At 46.8% G+C, this 19,632-nt stretch overlaps 2 protein-coding genes across 5 annotated transcripts in view; one reads left to right on the forward strand and one right to left on the reverse strand.

The window, feature by feature from the left end:
* DDX42 (DEAD-box helicase 42) overlaps window positions 1-11,759 on the forward strand; it is a 34,966-nt gene extending 23,207 nt beyond the window's left edge. For all 4 annotated transcript variants that reach the window (XM_081576652.1, XM_081576651.1, XM_081576654.1 and 1 more), the window contains 11 exons: window positions 500-619; window positions 1,696-1,872; window positions 2,427-2,555; window positions 3,446-3,545; window positions 4,143-4,190; window positions 4,701-4,798; window positions 5,937-6,213; window positions 6,965-7,191; window positions 8,373-8,483; window positions 9,597-9,698; window positions 10,141-11,759. In XM_081576652.1, the coding sequence (XP_081432778.1) occupies window positions 500-619; window positions 1,696-1,872; window positions 2,427-2,555; window positions 3,446-3,545; window positions 4,143-4,190; window positions 4,701-4,798; window positions 5,937-6,213; window positions 6,965-7,191; window positions 8,373-8,483; window positions 9,597-9,698; window positions 10,141-10,869 (2,118 nt within the window). In that variant the 3' untranslated portion in view covers window positions 10,870-11,759. The remainder of the gene's footprint in view (window positions 1-499; window positions 620-1,695; window positions 1,873-2,426; window positions 2,556-3,445; window positions 3,546-4,142; window positions 4,191-4,700; window positions 4,799-5,936; window positions 6,214-6,964; window positions 7,192-8,372; window positions 8,484-9,596; window positions 9,699-10,140) is intronic.
* On the reverse strand, window positions 11,550-19,365 carry FTSJ3 (FtsJ RNA 2'-O-methyltransferase 3). Its single transcript, XM_081576655.1, has 20 exons — window positions 19,139-19,365; window positions 18,857-18,962; window positions 17,876-17,922; window positions 17,673-17,752; window positions 17,145-17,244; window positions 16,858-17,052; window positions 16,662-16,777; window positions 16,437-16,541; window positions 16,254-16,354; window positions 15,938-16,018; window positions 15,700-15,846; window positions 15,439-15,574; window positions 14,110-14,291; window positions 13,860-13,974; window positions 13,513-13,775; window positions 13,187-13,275; window positions 12,999-13,098; window positions 12,733-12,916; window positions 12,554-12,648; window positions 11,550-12,471 (listed from the first exon to the last, which is right to left on the reverse strand). The coding sequence occupies exons 1-20, from the start codon at window positions 19,203-19,205 to the stop codon at window positions 12,279-12,281; spliced, it is 2,502 nt and encodes an 833-aa protein (XP_081432781.1). The 5' UTR covers window positions 19,206-19,365; the 3' UTR covers window positions 11,550-12,278.
* Between the last annotated feature and the right edge of the window lie 267 nt (window positions 19,366-19,632).

A 19,632-nucleotide genomic window follows, 5' to 3' on the forward strand; every position in this document is an offset into this window, starting at 1 on the left:
CAGGACACTGTCTCTTCAGGCATGACTGAGATTGGAGACATAGATGATATCTTTATAACCAGTGGGTTATAGATGTGTCTGAATTTGGAGCTCATTTGTACTCTTATTTCAAGAGTAAATTTTATTTTTTCTACCACTTGGTTAATAGTTATACACATGGAAAAAATATATTGACTTTTTCCAGTTTTTTGAACATGACTTTTTATTTTTTATGAGAAAATTAATTGTGATTGAAGAGATTCAAGGCCCATAATCATTTAAAATAACATGACCATTATCTCAGAAATATTTATTTTGGAGTTTTTTTAATGTGAGATTTAGGTCCGTTACTATTTAAATTTTACTTTTTCACACATTGTAAGCTATTAGGTATAGACTTAGGTTTTCACTTCTTCATATTCCAGCTAAACACTGGAGAGCTACAGGTAAATACTGTTGACCTTCTAGTGCTATTTATTTTGAAATTCAAGTCATTCCTGCAAGTCATCTTTATCTCTAGGTTTCTGGTGCTGCACCTCCTAGACCAGGAAGTAGTTTTGCTCATTTTGGGTTTGATGAACAACTTATGCACCAGATTCGGAAATCTGAGTACACACAGCCCACTCCAATACAGTGCCAGGTAAGTAAATATGGGTCACAAAGAGTTGGACATGACTGAACGACTGAAGTGAACTGAAGTAAATATAATGAAAGAAAACTGAAGTAGAATGACATTGTGATCTTTTTTTAAAAAACTGACAAAGCAATAAAACACTTTAATACAGAACTGTATTGACATGGATAGAACTTTTGAAACCTTTAAAAATTAAAAAAAAAAGAAAAAGCAGAAGTGAATATTTTACAACTCTTAAGTTACTGACTGCTATCACCTTCTGATGGACCACATTCTGTCCATGGAATGTGAATCTCTCTAAATAAACTGCTTTCACTTCACTATGGCTTGCTTTTGAATTCTTCCCTGTGCAAAAGCCAAGGGCCCTCACTTGGTGACCTGTCTTAGGAACTTAACTGAGACCTAGGACATGAGGTGGTCTTCTCCCCTTCATCACTGTTCTTTGATTATAAAAATGTAGCCCACTCTGTTCTCGGGGCAGAACCCTGTTATCTGACCACTTGTATCTTTCTCTAGTGTGCTGTATTAATCTACTTCTTACCTATTTTAAAAAGTTGCTAAAGGACTAAGAAGTGTTCTTTTGTGTCTGATAAATGTCTTGAAAATATGATCTGAAGAAAACTGTTCATTAAGCCTAAACTAAACAAAGTTTGTGTGTGGAGAAATTTAGTACTGTCAATTAAGAGGATTCCTTTGTCCATGGCCTGAAACTTCTCATTTATAACTGAAAGTAATAGCTTCTGTTTCCCACTTATAAATGGATTTTATTCTTTTCCACACAGTTCAGCATGTGGATGAGACATTCTATACCTTCACGGCAAGGGGGGACAAATTTTTTTTTAATTTTAGCAATGATAATGTTTCCTACAAATGAAGTTAATGGGAATCCAGATGTTTCATTCCCCCCCACCCCCCCACCAGGTATTTCTTGTTATTCCATAACCAATGTGCATAGCCTAGGACATTTTTGTCCCATTGGAAATAAATGTCATTGTTAGTCATCTACCCTTTCTCAAGGTGGCCTTCAATTCATCTTTAAAATTGAAAGTTTAGAGTGGATACTACTTCTCTTTTTCCTCTAGGGTGTACCTGTGGCATTAAGTGGTAGAGACATGATTGGTATTGCCAAAACAGGCAGTGGGAAAACTGCAGCCTTTATCTGGCCCATGTTGATTCATATAATGGACCAGAAAGAATTGGAACCAGGTGATGGACCAATTGCAGTGATTGTGTGTCCCACTAGGGAGCTCTGCCAGCAGGTATGTGCTTTATGTAGAGTGCCCCCTTCCTTATATCAACTAATGAGGACTAATCAACTGGGTAGAATCACCAGGAAACTTTTTTTTTTAACAGTTGTGTGAAATACAAAATTTACCATTTTAACCATTTCTAAGTGTACAGTTCAGTGGCATTAAGTAGATTCACATTGTTGTGCTCTCAGGAAACTTCCAGAAAGTACCACATGTTATGTATTTTGTATATAACCAATTGATTTGGGAACTGGATTGTAAGCTCCTAGTGTTTTCCTCCTAGGTTACTTCATTTTGTTCGGTGAAGGGCAATAACAGGGTCAGGAAGAAAAGTGAAAAAGAATAATCACAACAAGATTTTAGATATCCTGTTAAGATGTGATAATGGTACTCTGTTCATATTTTTTATGAATAAAATTGTGTTTGTATTTTCTGGCTTTTGATTTTCTATTGACATCTCATTTTGTGTGTTTTTCATAACTCCTTTTTGGACTGTGGCAGAGGTATTTATACGTTAGTGTCACAGAGGTATTTGTTCATATGTCATTATGTTACCTTTGTAGATCCATGCAGAATGTAAGCGGTTTGGGAAAGCATACAATCTTCGATCGGTGGCTGTGTATGGAGGAGGGAGCATGTGGGAGCAGGCCAAGGCCCTTCAAGAAGGTGCAGAGATTGTTGTTTGTACACCAGTAAGTATGACTTGGGTTTGAATAGCTTATCAGCGTCTCTCGGTATGGAAAAAATGTCAGTTGTTGGAGGGCATCTCCCCTGAAATGTGGTGAAGCAGGGTTGAGAATACTCTGAGGCAATGATAGCTTGTGGCTTTGGTTTAATTTTGGTTGCTAGACTAAAATAGCAGTCTAGTAAGATTCTTTATGTGCTACAAATTTCTATCTGCATCAGAGTTTTTCTTAACCCTGTCCTGGAAAATGGATCCATGCCTATGGAGAGCCTAAGTTCAGAGTATGGTCAAAACTGCCTTGAAGATTGTAGTTTAAACATTAAGACCCATCAGTAAGGCTTTAATTTTGGTCATTTCAGAAAGCCTCACAAAAAATGGTTCTCACCATCTTTCTACAGTTTAAATCACAGTTAATGTAAAGGAAGAACCCAGTGAGTTTTCAGGTTTTCTGTTCTTTTTGAGCGCCATAGTGCATAAAATCCAAGGCTGTCAGACTAGTGTATATTGCAGTCTGAAACTGGAGTGTTATCATTTTTGCCGGGAGCAGAACTCTAGAAAGTTCTTGTAAATACATTTAATTAAACAGCCCTCAACATTGGCAGGTCTCCCTGTGGGATCCACCAACCAAGGATTGAAAATATTCAGGGGAAAAAAAAGTCCAGAAAGCAAACTTGAATTTTCCGTATGTTGGCAACTGTATGTAGCATTTACATTGTGTGTTATAAGTAATGTAGAGATGGTTTAAAATATACAGGAAGGTATACATAGATTGTATGTGCAAATACTGCTTAATTTTGTTTAAGGGACTTGAGCTTCCTCACGGGGGATGAGGCTGGAACCAGTGTCCAGCAGATACTGGGATGACTTGACTTACTGTTCATTTTCTGGCTCTCATAGGGTCGACTGATTGATCATGTGAAGAAGAAAGCTACCAACCTTCAGAGAGTCTCCTACCTTGTGTTTGATGAGGCAGATCGAATGTTTGACATGGGGTTTGGTATGCTCTGAATACCAGATTCTTCTGTCTCTGTATTAATGACACTAGTTTCTTCCATGTCTTTCTAGACTTAATTTTTTCTCTGTGTGACAAGCTAAAAATACTCCTGGGTAGGGTTGGACCATAGAGATAGAGCTAAGACATTAGCTATTTTTAGGAGTTCTTTCAGGAAAAGTATGTTAGGCTTAACTGGGTTGAGGACATTTGAAAGTGCCTGTGAATATAGGGAGAATATTCTAGGCTTTATTTTTATTCATTTGCCTTTGATTGTGGACGTCAAGGTCTGTGTTATTTGGGAGGTAGGTGTCTTATCCTTCAAGGCCTTTGCTTTCCTGTCCTCTTTGACTTAACCAGTTGTGTGAAAATTCTGAATAACTGTCTTTGTTGGTTGGAACACCACTGAGCCTAACCCAGCTAGGTGTTGGGCTAAGTGTTTCTGAGTTTCACACTGAGTGATAGGTCTGGGAGTTCCAGAACTTCCTTAATTCTTATAATGTCTTTATAGAAAGATTTTTCCTATTAATAAAATGACTTTCCAGGTATCCCAAACTGTCACACAGAGTTATAACACTGATTTTATTCTTCTACTTCTTTCAGAGTACCAGGTGCGGTCCATAGCAAGTCATGTCCGTCCTGACAGACAGAGTATGTATGAAACAGTTTCCTCAAGCCACATTTGTACTCAGAGTAAACGCCTATTTATTTTATAACTCACACTTATGGCAGTAAAAATAATCATGTTTGTACTGGTAAGGAACCATAAAGGGGAAGATAATGACAATTTATCTGAGCTAGACAGGACCTTAGAGATCACCAGATAGAACGCACTTATTTTTACAGATTCTCAAGACTGAGAATTTAATGATGTGCCACACAGTTCATAACGTTTTATCACTGGCTAGAGGCAATACACAGTGCAGATCTGCTGACTTGAAGTCAAGAGCCTTTTTTGAACCATAGTGACAGCAACATCTGCCTTAACTGAAAATGTGTAAAATTAAAAGGAGGGTAATTTTTTTTTTTCCTTAGTGAATTAATTTTTAAACTTAAGGGGGCTTTCGTTTTTCCAAAACTGAGCCGTGAATGTCAGTAGGAAGCTTAGTGGGTATTCAAAAAAGAAATGATGCTGTTTCTTTAACATAGTTTACCTTTTAGCTCTCTTATTCAGTGCAACTTTTCGGAAAAAGATTGAAAAGCTGGCCAGAGACATCCTGATTGACCCCATTCGTGTGGTGCAGGGAGATATTGGAGAGGTAAGCCTGAGCAGGGCAGATGGAGTCCCAGTGGGTTATTTTTCACACTGGTGACATGGATTTCATTTCTCACTATTGAGAGAAAAAACATTACGCACTTACAGATGAGGCACCGTGTTTCAAATTTGCTTTGAAAGCACAAGGGTTGGGGGCAATAGGTGGAATATGTTTGGCAAAACGTTAATAATTGTTGAAGTCTGGTGATGGTTACATGGGAGTTGATTTTGTTCATTTTATTCATTTTGAATGTTGAAATTTTTTCCACAGTAAAAGGTTTCTTTTAAAAAATTTATTTCGGGGAAAAAGCAAGTCTTGTCTGAAAGATGCTGGTCGGTTTGCATGGAAGTAACATCTTCAGTGATTGTGGGAGGTGGCCTGCACAGTGTGGAGTGGGGAGACTTGAAAGGCCTGTTGAATTACGTTTTTGTTTTCCTCACCTGTACATATGCCCTATGTGGAAAATTTCTCTGAATTGTGGTTTGGAAATCAAATAAGGCAGCCCTGAGAATTCCTTAATGTGCTTATTATGCTAGTAAAGTTCTGTGCAGTTAGCTTTTAAACATTGTCCACTTTTGATTGCTGAGTGCCTTCTATATGTGGGTATGAATTGTACTAGGAGCTCTTACTCTATTGGGAATAATCTGAATAGGCATGTAGAAAAGTATTGCGGAGCATTGGGGCTTAGAGATTATTTAGATATATGTACACATGTCAGCAGAGGGCTTCCCAGGTGGCACAGTGGTAAAGAACGCGCCTGCCAAGGCGAGAGATGCAGGAGATGCGGGTTCAATCCGGGATTGGGAAGATCCCTTGGAGAAGGAAATGACAACCCACTGCAGTATTCTTGCCTGGGAAATCCCAAGGACAGAGGATTCTGGTGGACTACAGTCTGTGGGGTCGCAAAGAGTCAGAAACGACTGAGCATGCACGCACACACATACATCAGGGGAGGTGGAGAGCGCTGTGATTTGAGAAGGGATATAAAATTTGAGTTGCACTTGACTTGCTGAAGGAAAGCCCAAGGATACGGGGGATTATTCATGGTTCTTCTAGACACAGGTGGAAAGTGTGGTGTCAGGTTCTTACTCAGGTGCACTGTGGCACAAACGTTGCCATCATCTTTTTCATTTCTTTTCAGGCAAATGAAGATGTGACTCAGATTGTGGAGATTCTCCATTCTGGACCTAGTAAATGGAACTGGCTCACCCGGCGTCTAGTGGAGTTTACCTCTTCAGGGAGTGTCCTCCTGTTTGTTACTAAGAAAGCCAATGCTGAAGAGCTGGCCAATAACCTTAAGCAGGAGGGTCATAATCTTGGCCTGCTCCATGGTGACATGGATCAGAGTGAAAGAAACAAGGTTATTTCAGACTTTAAGAAAAAGGACATCCCCGTCCTAGTGGCCACAGACGTTGCAGGTAGGGTATGCATTTCCCCAGTAACCCTTGGTTCCTATATTGTATGGGTTGCTCCGTCTGGCTATGTAGACCTGTAATATCTGAAGAGGCCAGTTGAAGGCACTCTGCTGGCCTGGCTGTGCACGCCCTATGAGGCAGCAGTTCCGAGCATGGTGATCACGGTCTGGAACTCTTGAGTACCACTTTCCACTTAATATTCCTCTCTGAAAAAAAAGAATCCCTGCTGTTGGAAGATACTTGAGGATGAAATTGTTAACACAGTTAACATCGTAGGCTGTGTCCCTGAATATAGTAGATATCTTAGTTTGATGATGTAGTTTGACATATTTCACTCAAGATCAGAAAAAAATTTTGAAGTGTGATTTTTGAGTTTGTTCTGATGAGTTTTAATAGCTACACGTAAAAACTTGGTATTTTCTCCCAGAAAGGTGATCACTTCTCAGCCTCAAGACACATTTGATGTTGGTTGTAAATTTTTTTTTTTCCCAACGTATTTCTGGTCAAGAGAGAGGCCACGGCAGGTTACTGGTAGTAGAAGATAGACGTCCCTACACACTAAGTTTACCCAGTGTTGTAGAATCTATAATAGTAGCGTTCCTTTTAGAAGGGTGGCTCACGTACCTATATCTCAGCACATCAAACCATGTGCTTTGCTTAGATAAGAGGAATGCGTCTTCTTAGGCGGTAAGCATTTTGGGTGACTTTGGTGTTTTGACTTCTGATAAAGAGTAAAAGAATTTGTTTATTTCAGCCCGTGGTCTGGACATCCCTTCAATTAAGACTGTCATTAACTATGATGTGGCACGAGATATTGACACCCATACTCATAGGATTGGCCGCACAGGACGAGCGGGTGAGAAGGGCGTGGCCTATACCTTGCTGACACCCAAGGACAGCAATTTTGCTGGTGACCTTGTCCGGAACTTGGAAGGAGCCAATCAGCATGTTTCCAAGGAGCTCCTAGATCTGGCCATGCAGGTGAGGGACTGGACGCACTTCAGTGAAAAAACTTCAGTATGCCAGAGACAGGTAACATAGAAACATGACAGTAAAGCTGGGCAGGCAGCACTTACAAAGTATAGGTTGGTATTGTAGGACATTAAAACTCATCTGATTTGCCTTCTCATTCTCTCAGCAACATACAAGTTGAAAAGCTATTCCTTTCTTGTGCTAAAATCTGTCCCTTAAATTTCTTCCTTCTTGCCATTTATCACACTTGTGAGCAATTTTACTGTCAAAGTTACTATTCCCCTCACTGCCCTTTCCCCAGTTTTTTCTATTGGGGGCTAAAAATGTATGATGTCTTTTTAAAAAAAGCATTTCACTACTTCTCAGACCTTTGACTACACCTTGTTGATCCAAAACTGAGTGACGCATTCTGCTGAATTAAATCTTGAGTCATCTTGATACACACAGTTCCCAAATTGCCAATGTGTTGGGGATACATGTTCTGATAGTAGAGACTTCTGTGTTTTTCAGATTCATAGGTCAGCCTACGGAGCTGTTCACCCATAAAGCAGTTGTACTGTGGTACTACTGCCCATGCTTCCCACCCTGGGAGTAAAGGACCAGCATTTCAGGGGAGAGTAGAGTGATGTTTCCTTCCCTCTCCTGGAGAGCCAGTCCTAAACTAAGTTTTTGAACCAGATATATTTTGTCTTTGGCATTTTCCTACATCTCATTGTGCTTCAGGCTTTCTGTGCTCTCAGATTGATCAGCTTCTCTGGTCAGCACCTTGCCGCCTTTCAAGTACTTTTGACTGTAACTTGTGATAGTCAGATAAAGCTCTAAGCTCCCTCAGAGATGTTTCATATAGATTGTCTAAGAAATAGAAAATAAATTCATTTTCCACGAGGAAGTTAGAAATGGCCAGAAGAACTGCTCTGCATTTGAGGTGTATTATAATCATTTCCCTTCCTGGAAGCTCTGAAGGAAGAAAGGAGCAGTAAAAGGAAGCCTTAGCTAAACGCTGCTGACAAATCTGATGGATTAAGCTACCAAAAGGAAGCTAATCTGTGATTCCTGTGAACAGTTCCTCCTTTGCTATAGATACATTGGCTAAAGATTCTCCCTCCCGTTTAGTTTCCTCTTTGACTTTGTTCTCTTCCTCTGGGTGCCTCTTCCTCCCATGACTTAACTTTGAATTGTGTTTGCTGCAGAATGCCTGGTTTCGGAAATCCCGCTTCAAAGGAGGGAAGGGGAAAAAGCTGAACATTGGTGGAGGAGGCCTGGGCTACCGGGAGCGGCCTGGCCTTGGCTCTGAGAACTCGGTGAGTCCAGACTACAGCAGTGTCCTTCAGACTGGTCCTGCGTCTTTCATGACATTAGGACTGTTCTCATTTACCTGAGTCTCAGTGAGTTCAGAACGCTGTGATCTGCTGACTTGAGTCAGTACAGTGCTGGTTCTTAACGTGACTTTATAGTAAAGAAGTAACTGTGTGTCCTTGACTGACTAGGTGTGCTCAGGAAATCAGTGTAGATTAGCATTGGTTCTCAAAGTGTGGTCCCTGGACCTGCAGCAAATGCAGTCTCATGGCCCACCCTAGACCTGGTGAATCAGACTCTGGAGGTGGGGCCTAGTGGTCTTTCTACTTGCCCTCCAGCATTGGCCTCGATCCAGAGGGTCCCTCTATAATTCAGCTGTATCTTGTAACTAAACGCACAAACAATACTATACTCTCTGGGAAATTGGTTCAGATACGAGAGCTAATTTTTCTCACAAACCAAGTAACAAAAGCTCCCCCTGCCTGGCTTTCTTAACTTTTCTTGTCACTTTGATTCTTAAGCCAAGGAAGAAGGCTATCAGTCTACGTGTCTGGATCACTGTAGTGAACTTGATGTCTTGGTGAAGTAGTCTGTCCCCGTGTTACAGTGATGCTGCTGCTATGGATCATGCAGGTGATAGTGGTGATACCGAGCACTTAGTATGTGCCCAGCCAGTTCAAGCAGCCATACGTGTTAACTCAGGCTTCACAGTCACTCAGAGTAAATACAGCTGATACACCGAGGCACCCAGGGTTACACTGTGGGAAGCGTTGAAGCTGAGGTTAAGACTTGTCAGGGTTTGGGTGTAGAGCCTGAGCAGTTATGTATGTGCTGCGCTGCCTTGTGGCCTTTTCAGCTCTAACATAATTTTTACAGTTACATAAAGGTCATGTTTATGGCTATAAATAATACCAGGCGATCAGCTTTGGGCATAATCTGACCGCATTTCTGATTGTTAGGGTGGGTTCTCAGAAATAGAATTAAGGGGTTGAAAGGCATAAAAAAAAATCCCACACCTATTTCACCTCCCTCTTGAGTTTCCAGCATATTGAGGCCCTTCTGTGGCAGTGGGCTTCCATACTTACTCTTCCTTTCTCATGAGTGTGTGTATTTTTTAGGACCGAGGAAGTAACAACAATGTAATGAGCAATTATGAGGCCTACAAGCCCTCCACGGGAGCCATGGGAGACCGGCTGACGGCAATGAAAGCAGCTTTCCAGGTGTGAAATCAAGCACTCGGGGCAGTGGTGAGGGGCCCTGATCTTCCTGAGATGGTAGCTGGCCTCGTAGACTAGATGCTGGATTTCCCGAGGGCCTTCCCCCATTTTCAGTTCTGAATATCGGCTTAACTGCAGCTTACCTAGCGCTGCAGGTGTAGAGGCTGGACAAACCCCTGTTGCCGGTCGTCTCCTTCAGGCATGCTCAGGGCCCTCGTCCTACGACGGTATCGGTGTTCCCTCCCTGTTCTAACAACCATCAAGGTGCCAAGGCTCTTGTAATCTGGTTGAGAGTGATTGCCGTTTTTTGGCTAAGTAAGACAGGTTTGGTTCTGTGTCTCTTGTGCCCTGAACTGCCCCCCATCCTTCTGTACCTCGTTAGCCAGCTGGGCCATTAGGTGTCTTAAACTTACTGTCTCACCCACTGCTGTTGTCTCTCTCTTAGTCACAGTACAAGAGTCACTTCGTTGCTGCCAGTTTAAGCAACCAGAAGGCTGGAAGCTCTGCGGCTGGGGCAAGTGGATGGACTAGTGCAGGGAGCTTGAATTCAGTTCCAACTAATTCAGCCCAGCAGGGCCACAGCAGTCCTGACAGCCCCATTGCCAGCGCCACAAAGGGTATCCCAGGCTTTGGCAGTACTGGGAACCTCAGCAGTGCCCCAGTGACCTACCCTTCTGCCGGAGCTCCGGGGGTCAACAACACAGCTTCAGGGAGTAACAGCCGAGAAGGGACTGGGGGTGGCAATGGGAAAAGAGAGCGATACACTGAGAACCGGGGTGGAAGTCGTCACAGTCATGGAGAGAGTGGCAATCGGCATGGCGATAGCCCACGTCACGGAGATGGGGGTCGCCATGGAGATGGGGGTCGCCATGGAGATGTATACCGCTACCCAGAGAGCAGCAGCCGCCACGCTGACAACCGCCGTCATGCTGATGGTCATCCTCATGGAGAGAACAGGCATGGAGCAGGCGGAGGCCGACACGGGGAGAGCCGGGGTGCCAATGACGGTCGGAATGGTGAAAGCAGGAAGGAAAGTTGTAATCGTGAAGGCAAGATGGACCCCAAGGTGGACAGCCCCAAGGTGGACAAGATGGACAGCAAGACGGATAAGACTCCTGATGGTTTTGCTGTCCCTGAGCCACCCAAGCGCAAGAAAAGTCGATGGGACAGTTAGAGGGTATGTGCTGAAGTGTGAAATCCAATTGTCTTTAATTTTATTTTTAGATTTGGTAACTAGGTGTCTCAGGGCTGGGTTGGGGCCCAAGGTATAAAGACCCTGGGCCCTTAGTGCACAGCTGGAGTTTGGAGACGTGACCCATTCACCTAGGGAACGTTTCAGGTATTTTCTTGGGAAGCTGCTTTCGTCTTAGAAGCAGCCAGAGTCGGCAGCTTCTTTTGGCTCTGGGTGAGTGTCACGAGGGTCAGTTAAGGATACCTTGGGAGAAGGGGCCTTACAGGGCACAAAACTCACTCTAGGTTTATATTGTATGTAGTGCATATTTTTTACTAAAATGTCACCTTAAAAACATCTACAAATTTTTCTGTGGCCAGGCAGTCCTCATTTGAGGCTGGATTGATTCTGCAGATCAGTCCTTGGAGGTGTTGTGGATGTGCTCTGAAGCGCTTCCAAACCTCTGCAGGGGAGGTGGGGGGAGGGAGGGGCCTGATTCTACGTGAGAGTTGATGCTCAGGTTTCCCAGCCAGGTTTGTGTCCAGCCCTGAGACAGGAAGCAGCAGCCTGCCAGACCCAGAGTCCCTGCAGCTGAGGGGTAAAGACGATCCTGGAAACAGGACTGCTCTGGGCCTAAACTGTTACTAAATTTAAAATGAAAAAAACAAAAACCCAACAACAGCTTTTAAAGTGTCTTCTATTTCATTGTATTTTTTTTAAACTTGCCACAATGGTAGAAAAATCTTTTGCTGAAATGATTTTGATGATTTTTGTTTTATCTTGTTTATAAAAGGAAAAGAAATATACATACTTCAAATTTTGTGACTTTGTGAAGGTTTCTTTAAGATGTGCATTCCTTTCTGCTTGCTCTAGTAAATGTTTTACTATTGGGACCTGTGGATTGCTTGTCATTTCTACTTCACCATGAGTTGGAACATACAAATATGATTTACAACAGTGCACAGGGTGTGCACACCCAGCTGTTTTGGAGCTATCAAGTTCCCAGGAACCGAGCTGTCAGAAAAGACATCCATCCTCCTGGTTTTATTCAGATGATAATGGGGGAAGACTTGAGAGAACCACTTGCCCAGGCATAGACTGCAGTGACTGCCACTGTAGTATGGAACTCCCCTTATGATTTAAAAGTGGTGAGACTTCTTGCCCAGTGCCCCACGTCCTTCACAGAAGGGTTGTGGGCTCTGATAGCACCGACAGGGCATTTTTAGCGGGGCTTTGATGGGAGCCCTTTCTTCCAGTCAGTATGATACCCACCCCTCACTGCCCAGCACCACAAGAGTGCAGGTAGCTGGAACCTGTCTTGGCAAGGGCAGGGCTGGCACCAAGGAGGCCAGAAGGGGCACTGAATCCCTCCTCATCCTCACACAGTCCCTCGGAGACCCTGGTGGCCCTGCTCATTTCCGCTTGTGCTTTTTCTTCTGCTCCTTCCTCTGCTGTGCTCTTTGGTCCTTCTTCATCCTCGAATCCACCACCTTGAAGTGACCTCTGACCCCAGCTGGCCGGCGCACTTTGCGGCCCACACCTTTTTTGGCTACAACATAGGTGACCTGGCGTTTCTCCTTTCCAAGCCCGGCTTTCTTGTAGAGACTGTAAGTGGAAGACACAGGTTAGAGGCTTCCTGCTGCTCCCTGATTCCATGTACCTTTGTGGGTGACCCCTGGCCCCTCACCTCCGAAGCTGTGCCACTTTCTCCCGTTCTGAGATGTCCACTGTGTTAACCACAGCTTCTGCCTTCTTCTTAGTCTGCTCCAGCTTCTTGAGCATCTGTCAGGGGACCTCACAGTCAGGCCAACCTCTTCTCCTACTCCTGCCCAGCCCACCCAGCACGTCAGGCAGCCCCATGCTCACCCTCCGTTTCTTCCTGGCCTTGGCCTCAGCCACTTTCTTGATGGGCCGTGCATTGATTTCCCGCCAGCGTTTCCGGTAGTGTTCCACTTCCTTCTTATCGACAGGCAACTGTCGTATCCTGTGCTGCTTTTCCTCCTGCACAAACCAGTCTGGAAGCTCCCCCTCGTCCTCATTGAATGTGTACCTAGATGGAGAGACCACCAGATCAGGCTTATCACAGAAACCATCCCTCCCAGGTCGATTCTCATGACTTCCTGACCCCTCACCGGCTGAAGGAGTCATCTATGAGGTCTCTCCTGGCTTTTTTGGAAGAGGCAATCACCGCACCTAGAGCAAGGCCTTCAGGGTCCAGGATCCGATGTTTCACTAGGGAGGGAAGCAGAAAGTCACAGCTCAGCCCCCAACACCCACATCTCCAGGTGGCCTTCCAGCCCACCCCGTGCAGAGCTCTCACCTGGGTCCTTGATAGGCACCACCTCAAACCCATCGTCGTCGTCTGACTTAGGCCCGCGGCCTCGCTTTGTCCCGCGCTGTGATTTCCAGCTGTGGAAGAGGGGAAGGATGTGCACCCACGTCCCACGGTAACCCATGCCACCCAGACCCAACCCTAGTTCTTAGTTAAAACTGCCTGGGGAACTTCCAGAAACCTTGCCCCTCAGGCCGTACTGCAGATCACTTAAGCCAGAACCATCTGTATTTAGTTCTCCATCTCCAGCTTACAGAGGATGGGTCAGAACCACTGCTGCTCCTTGAGCCCCTCTGTCAGCTGCCACCACTCACCTCTCCTCATCCTCGCTGCTGCTGTCGCTGTCGGAGCTGCCATCGCTCTCTTCCTCTCCAGGCCCAGGGGCGACCTGTGACCCCTTAGGAGCCCCCACCCCCTTAGGGGCCTCACTCTGGCACGGGGGAGGCTTGCTTTCAGTCTCCTCACTGGAAGGTGGTGGCCGTGGAGGCTGCCCCTTGCGACGGCTCTCATACAACAGCTGGGCCTGACTGATCTCCAGGGCCTCGTCGGCGTCGTCCTCAATCCCGCTGAAGCCGTCCTGTGATGGGGGAATCGTCAGGCACCCCTCTCTCCCCCAGGGAACGCCAGCCCTGGTCTGTCTCAGCCCCCAGCCTCTGTTTACCTTGGAGAACCACAGGCTGGCCTGTTCTTCCTGCAGCACCGCCTTTTCCTCCAGTGGTACCAACAGTGGATTCTCTTCCTCCTCTTTATCATCTTCCACCTCAGCAAATCGTACACTGGAGCCCCAGGGTAAGTGGGTGGGTCCGTGCCCTGGAGGGCTTGCTGCCCCCACTGCCACTGGGGACCTGAGCTGAGGGTGCCCTACAGACACCGTCCCAGACACGCCCCTGACACACACACACACTCCTTACCACTTTGGGTCCTTTAGACTTGGAGGTTCTTTGACTCCTGCCAGCTCCTCCGGATCCAGGTCACTATCCAGAGATGCATCGTCGTCGTCCTCGCCATCTGATATGTAGATGTCATCTCTTGGCAGTTCCGACAAAAATGTGTCTGCAGCACTCATGTCCCCCTGTGTTACCTCCTCTAACAACTGGAGAGCAACAGAAACGGAGGTCGAGGGCACTGACAAGGAACATACTGCTGTATTCCTCCCTGTTCATCACCTTCGTTTATTCTCAGCAACATTAGAAAAAACACTGTGGCAAGGACATTATCTCCTTTTATAGACAGGGAGGTGATGGGGTTAACTGTTTAAAACACCCCATTGTAGGCCACGTCACTCAGCAGTCTCTTCAACAGTAGAAGGAACAGGTTTATGGAAAAGTACCCCATGGCCTAACTGGTGTCATACTTTTAAAATATTTTAAAATCACTGGTTTTCAAATTACTCAGAGGCACCTTATCACTGGAGAATATCTGTAACTGTTGTTTCCATTGAATAAAGGAGTCCATGCAACATACGTCTAACAGGAAGAATTGTTTTACTTATAAACCAGTTGTCAACTCCAAAATCTGTTCTCATGGCAAAGATAGCTACTATTGCCTGAATTATACACCAGGAATCGCACCTAACCATCTTTGTTTTATTCCTTCCTAACACCCTAGTAGGTAGTTTCTGTTACCATGTTTTACAGATGAGGAGACAGGCAAAGCATGCGTAAGTGGTGGTCCGCTCCAGGACCACTGTGCTCTCTGGCTCCCGTACGATGTGACCCAGCTGTTACCTTTATACACAAGAACCACAGAAGCTCATTTTATTTGTAATGCTGCTTTCACCAGGAAAAGCAGACTCTCGAGCATTCAGCAGAAAGCACTGTCCAACAGCCTGGTGCTGACTTGGTCTCAGTGAACTGAACAACACTGTGCCCCACCTCCCTGAGGGGAACCCCCAAACATATGCGCTGGTAACCCAGGCACCCTGGTGCATCACCTATCACCTAATCTGGCAACAAGAGCCTTGTGGTTCTGATACTCTAGTTCTACAAGGATTAAATCTGTACCACACTCACAAAGCTTCCCTACTCTACCATTATTTTAGGCATATGTCCCCTCCTGCTCTTTGAAATACAAGGCTCTTGTTTTTTCCCAGCCTCCCCTCCCCAAGTCATTTATGGGTGAGGACAGCAACCACGAGCCATGACCGTTCAGCGTACTGAACCAAAGGCCTCCAGGGCCCCCACCTCCAAACGCCCACACTGGTCCTCCCCGTCTCCTGCGTGGGCCCCACCCCGCCTCACCTGGTGACCCCGGATGGTACGCAGGGAGAACATGCCAGTCTCCCCCTCGTCTGCGATGGAAACCCCGGGAAGATCCATCTTCAGCTCCACGCGCTCCCGCTGCTTCCTCTGCTCGCGCAGCAGCTTCTTCTTCTTCCTGAGGGGCCGGGTTGAGGAGTCACAGCTGCCCAGCTCTGGAGATTCCCCAGCCAGGCCTTCACACTCTCCCACATCTTCACCCACCGAGGGACTCGGCCGTGGTGGTCCCCCAGCTCCCCTCACCTCTTTAATTCTGCCACCTCCTGGGCCTTCATCTCCGCCAGGGTCCGGTTCAGCTGCTCCTCCTCCTCCTCCTCCTGAGATGGCTGCTGCCCAGTCCCGGCTGCGGACTCCTCCTCTTCTCCTTCCTCTTCCTCCCCGGAGCTGAGGCTGACACAAGTGTCCCAGGAGCTGGTTATCTCCCCGGACACCTCCCGCCAACACCCGCTTAGCGCCTGCCCTGGCTTAGCTCCCTCCTCACCTGATGTCCAGCGCCTTTGCTTGCTCTTTCAGCTTCTTGGCCACGTATCGCCGAAGCTTCGTCCTCCAGTTCAGTAGGGACCTGCCTCAGAAATACCATTCCTGACCCTACTGTCTCCCTCTGTCCCAACCTCCTCCTGGTTTAGGTCCACATCCCAAACCTCACGTGTGAGCCACGTAAGTCCGAGGACTCAGGCCCCCACTCCGGACTTCCACCACAGCAGCATCCTGTTCCCCAAGATCCAGCGTCATGTCCCTCCCAGGACTCCCCACCGCATTCGGGGCTCCCAGAACTTCCGCCCATTCCCAGCACGAACCTCAGCTCCTTGCGCCCCAGAACTTTGATGTCCTGACAGCACATCCGTATGTCCTCGGTGGTGGCTGGATGCTGTGCCAGCTCTTCGTCGTCTAGTGAGATCTGTTTGGGGGGGAGAGGGGTGGGGAGATGCTCAGGCCCTGCTTCCGGGGCTCCCCCACAGCCCTCGAGTCTGGGGACTCACTTCACTGGCTTTGGAGAGGAAGTCAACAGGGTTGGCAGCTCGGAGGAAGTCAGTAACGGAGGTTCGGTGATAGAGAGTGAGGTCACCCTCAGCATAGCCTTCAGCCTTAAGAAGGGAAATAACGAAGGTTGAGCATTCAGTCCCTTCCGGGGTGTCTGTAGGACCCACCAGGCCCAACCTCCCCCAAGTTCCAGGACCTGAGAGTGGCCCCACTCCCCTACACACCTTTGGCTTCTTCTTAGTCACCAATTCTGTAACAGTCTTAGCCTGAACTTCAACTTCCTTGAAGGCAAATTTGGGGTCAAAGAATTTACTGTCAACCTTGTCAGGAGCCAGGAAACCTAAGGCAATAGGATTCATGAGCAAGTGTGCTTTGGTAGGTAGGAGACTGAATCAAGAGAACAAAGGAAGTTACACCTACCCTGGCAGACTACAAAGATCTCCGCAGATTCATGACGAGAGGCTTGGGGCTTGGTGGCCTGGACACGGCGGAAGAGCTGCTGAAAGATCCACAGTAAGGGCTGATAGTCACGAGAACGGAAAACCTTTGTGATGAAGCAGCCACCACGGCCCAGAAAGTCACAAGCCAAACGCAGAGCCATCAGCGTCAAATGGGCTGTGGGAGAGAGACGGTAAGCTGAGGACCTCTGCAGCCTGAGAGGGCATGCCCGCCTCCACCCTTATCTCCATGTCCTCCGACCCCAGCACCTTGTGAGTAAGCATCATGGGCCCAGCTAGCCCCGACATTGGGGGCCCCATCATTGAGCACAACATCAACTTTCCAGGTTTTCAGCTCCTTCCTTAGGGCCTACAGAGAAGGAAAAGATTACCGCAACTGAAATACAGACATGGCTATGAACAGAATCACTGGTTTAGCCATCTGTCCACCCAATCATTTGTTGAGTGCCCGCCACAGGCCAATTCCTGTGCTGTGGACAGGGGATACAACGATAAGGAAACCTATCTGTCATCATGGAGCTTAGTCTACTAGAGAACCTGCTGGAAAGGATTTCATGGAAATCTCTGCACTTCCTCCAACTCCAAAGACCTCTTTCCCGAATAAACAAAGGCTGGATGGACCCACCGTCTTTTGGGCCTTGTCATAGAGACAATGTGTGGGCACTGCTTAGGGCATGGTAAACAGGAAAAATGTGCCTTCAGGGGATCAGGGTGGGAAGAGGGATGGATGCAGATGTCTACATATAAAAAGGACAGGAAAAGGGAGGTTCCTATTACCTGCCTACAGCGTTCAGTTGTGATGTCCTCCTGGAGTGTCACCACATTGGGAAGAGGCTTGATTGGGACCAGATCCACTCCTGGAAGAAAAGAAAGCAGAGGATTCCAAAAGGCTGCCTCAAGCAGGGAGGAAGGAAATGCATAACCACAGTGTCTCACTCTCGCACCCCCCTGGAACACCTAAGAGACCACGGGTCACTCACCCACAATAAGGCTGGATACAGGCATAAACTTGGCAGCCACTTGCAGCCTATAAAAGAGAAGTAAAGATTAAAATACCCTCGGTCACCCCTCCCCCTCCCTAGACAATCTGATCTCCCACCCCTAGTGTTGGGAGTCTCTGGGACCTGGGACCTTTTGCTGCAGTGTTTGCAGTTGAACAAACAATTCCTCAAGTAATAAAATACAAACAAACCACAAATGACTAAAAATAACTGTATGCATGCCCAGCTGGGGTGAATTTTGGACAAGAAGATACAAAAAGACCAAAAAACAAACAAACAAATCCACTGCCACTTATGAAGAGCTAGGAGCAAAAGCAGGGCCCTGCACTTGCCCACGACACTCACCATCACCAAAGGGGTGAGCAAACCACCTAAGCTACTCCTAAGGCTAGGCTCCTAGATACACAGCAACCCTCACCCCATATAAAGAATCAGCTCACACCCTCTTTGGGAGCTAGCAAGCAAGGGAACTTGTTACTTGTTCTCATGCCCTCCTGCTGCAGCAGGGGCCCCAACAAAGCTTTGCCTGAATTTCCTGTCTGGCCTCTAATCAATTTCTATTGATTGGGGAAGGCAAAAAACCCTGGTCTGGGAAAGATTGAAGGCAGAAGGGGATGACAGATGATAATTGGATGGCATCACCAACTCAATGGACCTAAGTCTGAGCAAGCTCCAGGAGTTGGTGACAGACAGGGAGGCCGGGTGTGCAGAAGTCCACGGGGTCGCAAAGAGTCAGACACGACTGAGCAACTGAATGGAACTGAAGAACCCTAGTCAGTACCAGCCAAACATATGTACACGTTCCAAATCTTCCCTCCTGAAGCTTAAAGTTCTGGGGAGTACAGAAATTTGAGACTGGTATTACTGTATCTCTCCCGCCACTCAACGCCCTTCTCAGTCATCCAAGGCTGGAACCCAGAAAGTTTCCATAAGGAACGTCAGATGCCAGGTGTTACCCACCATCCACCCGGTGCAGCGCACAGGTCCAGCAATGCTCGGGCTTTTTGCAGAAATTGAAAGCGGCGATTCAGCTGGATCAGCTTGAAAGCAGAGCGGGACCGATAACCTGGAGGCGGCGACAAAATACTGTAACAAGGTCTGCGAAGCGCTTTCCCAACAGGATTTCTGCGGCCTCCCGACCCACTACCCCTTCTGCGGAAGAGAAACTCAGTATTCGGAAAGCGGGGCGAGCCGACCGAGGTCGGTGGCTCGCCTGCTCTGACAGCACGAACCCTGACTCACCGGTCTCCTTCGCCAAGTGATAGAACTTGTCTCGTCGGCTCTTCCCGACTTTGCCCTTTTTGCCCATGGTGTAACGTGGGGGCACCACTTAATCAGGAGAGAAAGCAGAAGTTGGAACGTCTCTTTCCGGAGCACTAGATTCCGCTTTCCGTTTTTCACTCGCCGTCGCGGAGACACTCAAGAGTCTTACTCGACACCACTCACTGGTAGCCAGCACCGTCTTCTCCACCCTGGAGCGGCACATGTGGGCAGCAAACGTACTTCCGCTTCCGCTTGCGTCGCTCGCGTCCCGGCTCCAAGTTTTCCGCCATTTAGAGCGTGGCCACTAATCTTTTCTCTGTAATCCTTCCCCAGGTTTTATAAGTTGGAAGCTGGCACCAGGAGAAATGGCGCAAAAACCGAATTTCTAGAGAGTAACTTTAGCAGTTCTGTGCCTTTTACACCAAAGATCCTGACCTCGCGTACCCCCTCACGGCCCTTGCTATTTGTTACCG

Source organism: Giraffa tippelskirchi, chromosome 3, assembly GCF_054371585.1.
Source record: "Giraffa tippelskirchi isolate mGirTip1 chromosome 3, T2T-mGirTip1v1.2.pri, whole genome shotgun sequence".
Taxonomy (NCBI): Eukaryota; Metazoa; Chordata; class Mammalia; order Artiodactyla; family Giraffidae; genus Giraffa; species Giraffa tippelskirchi.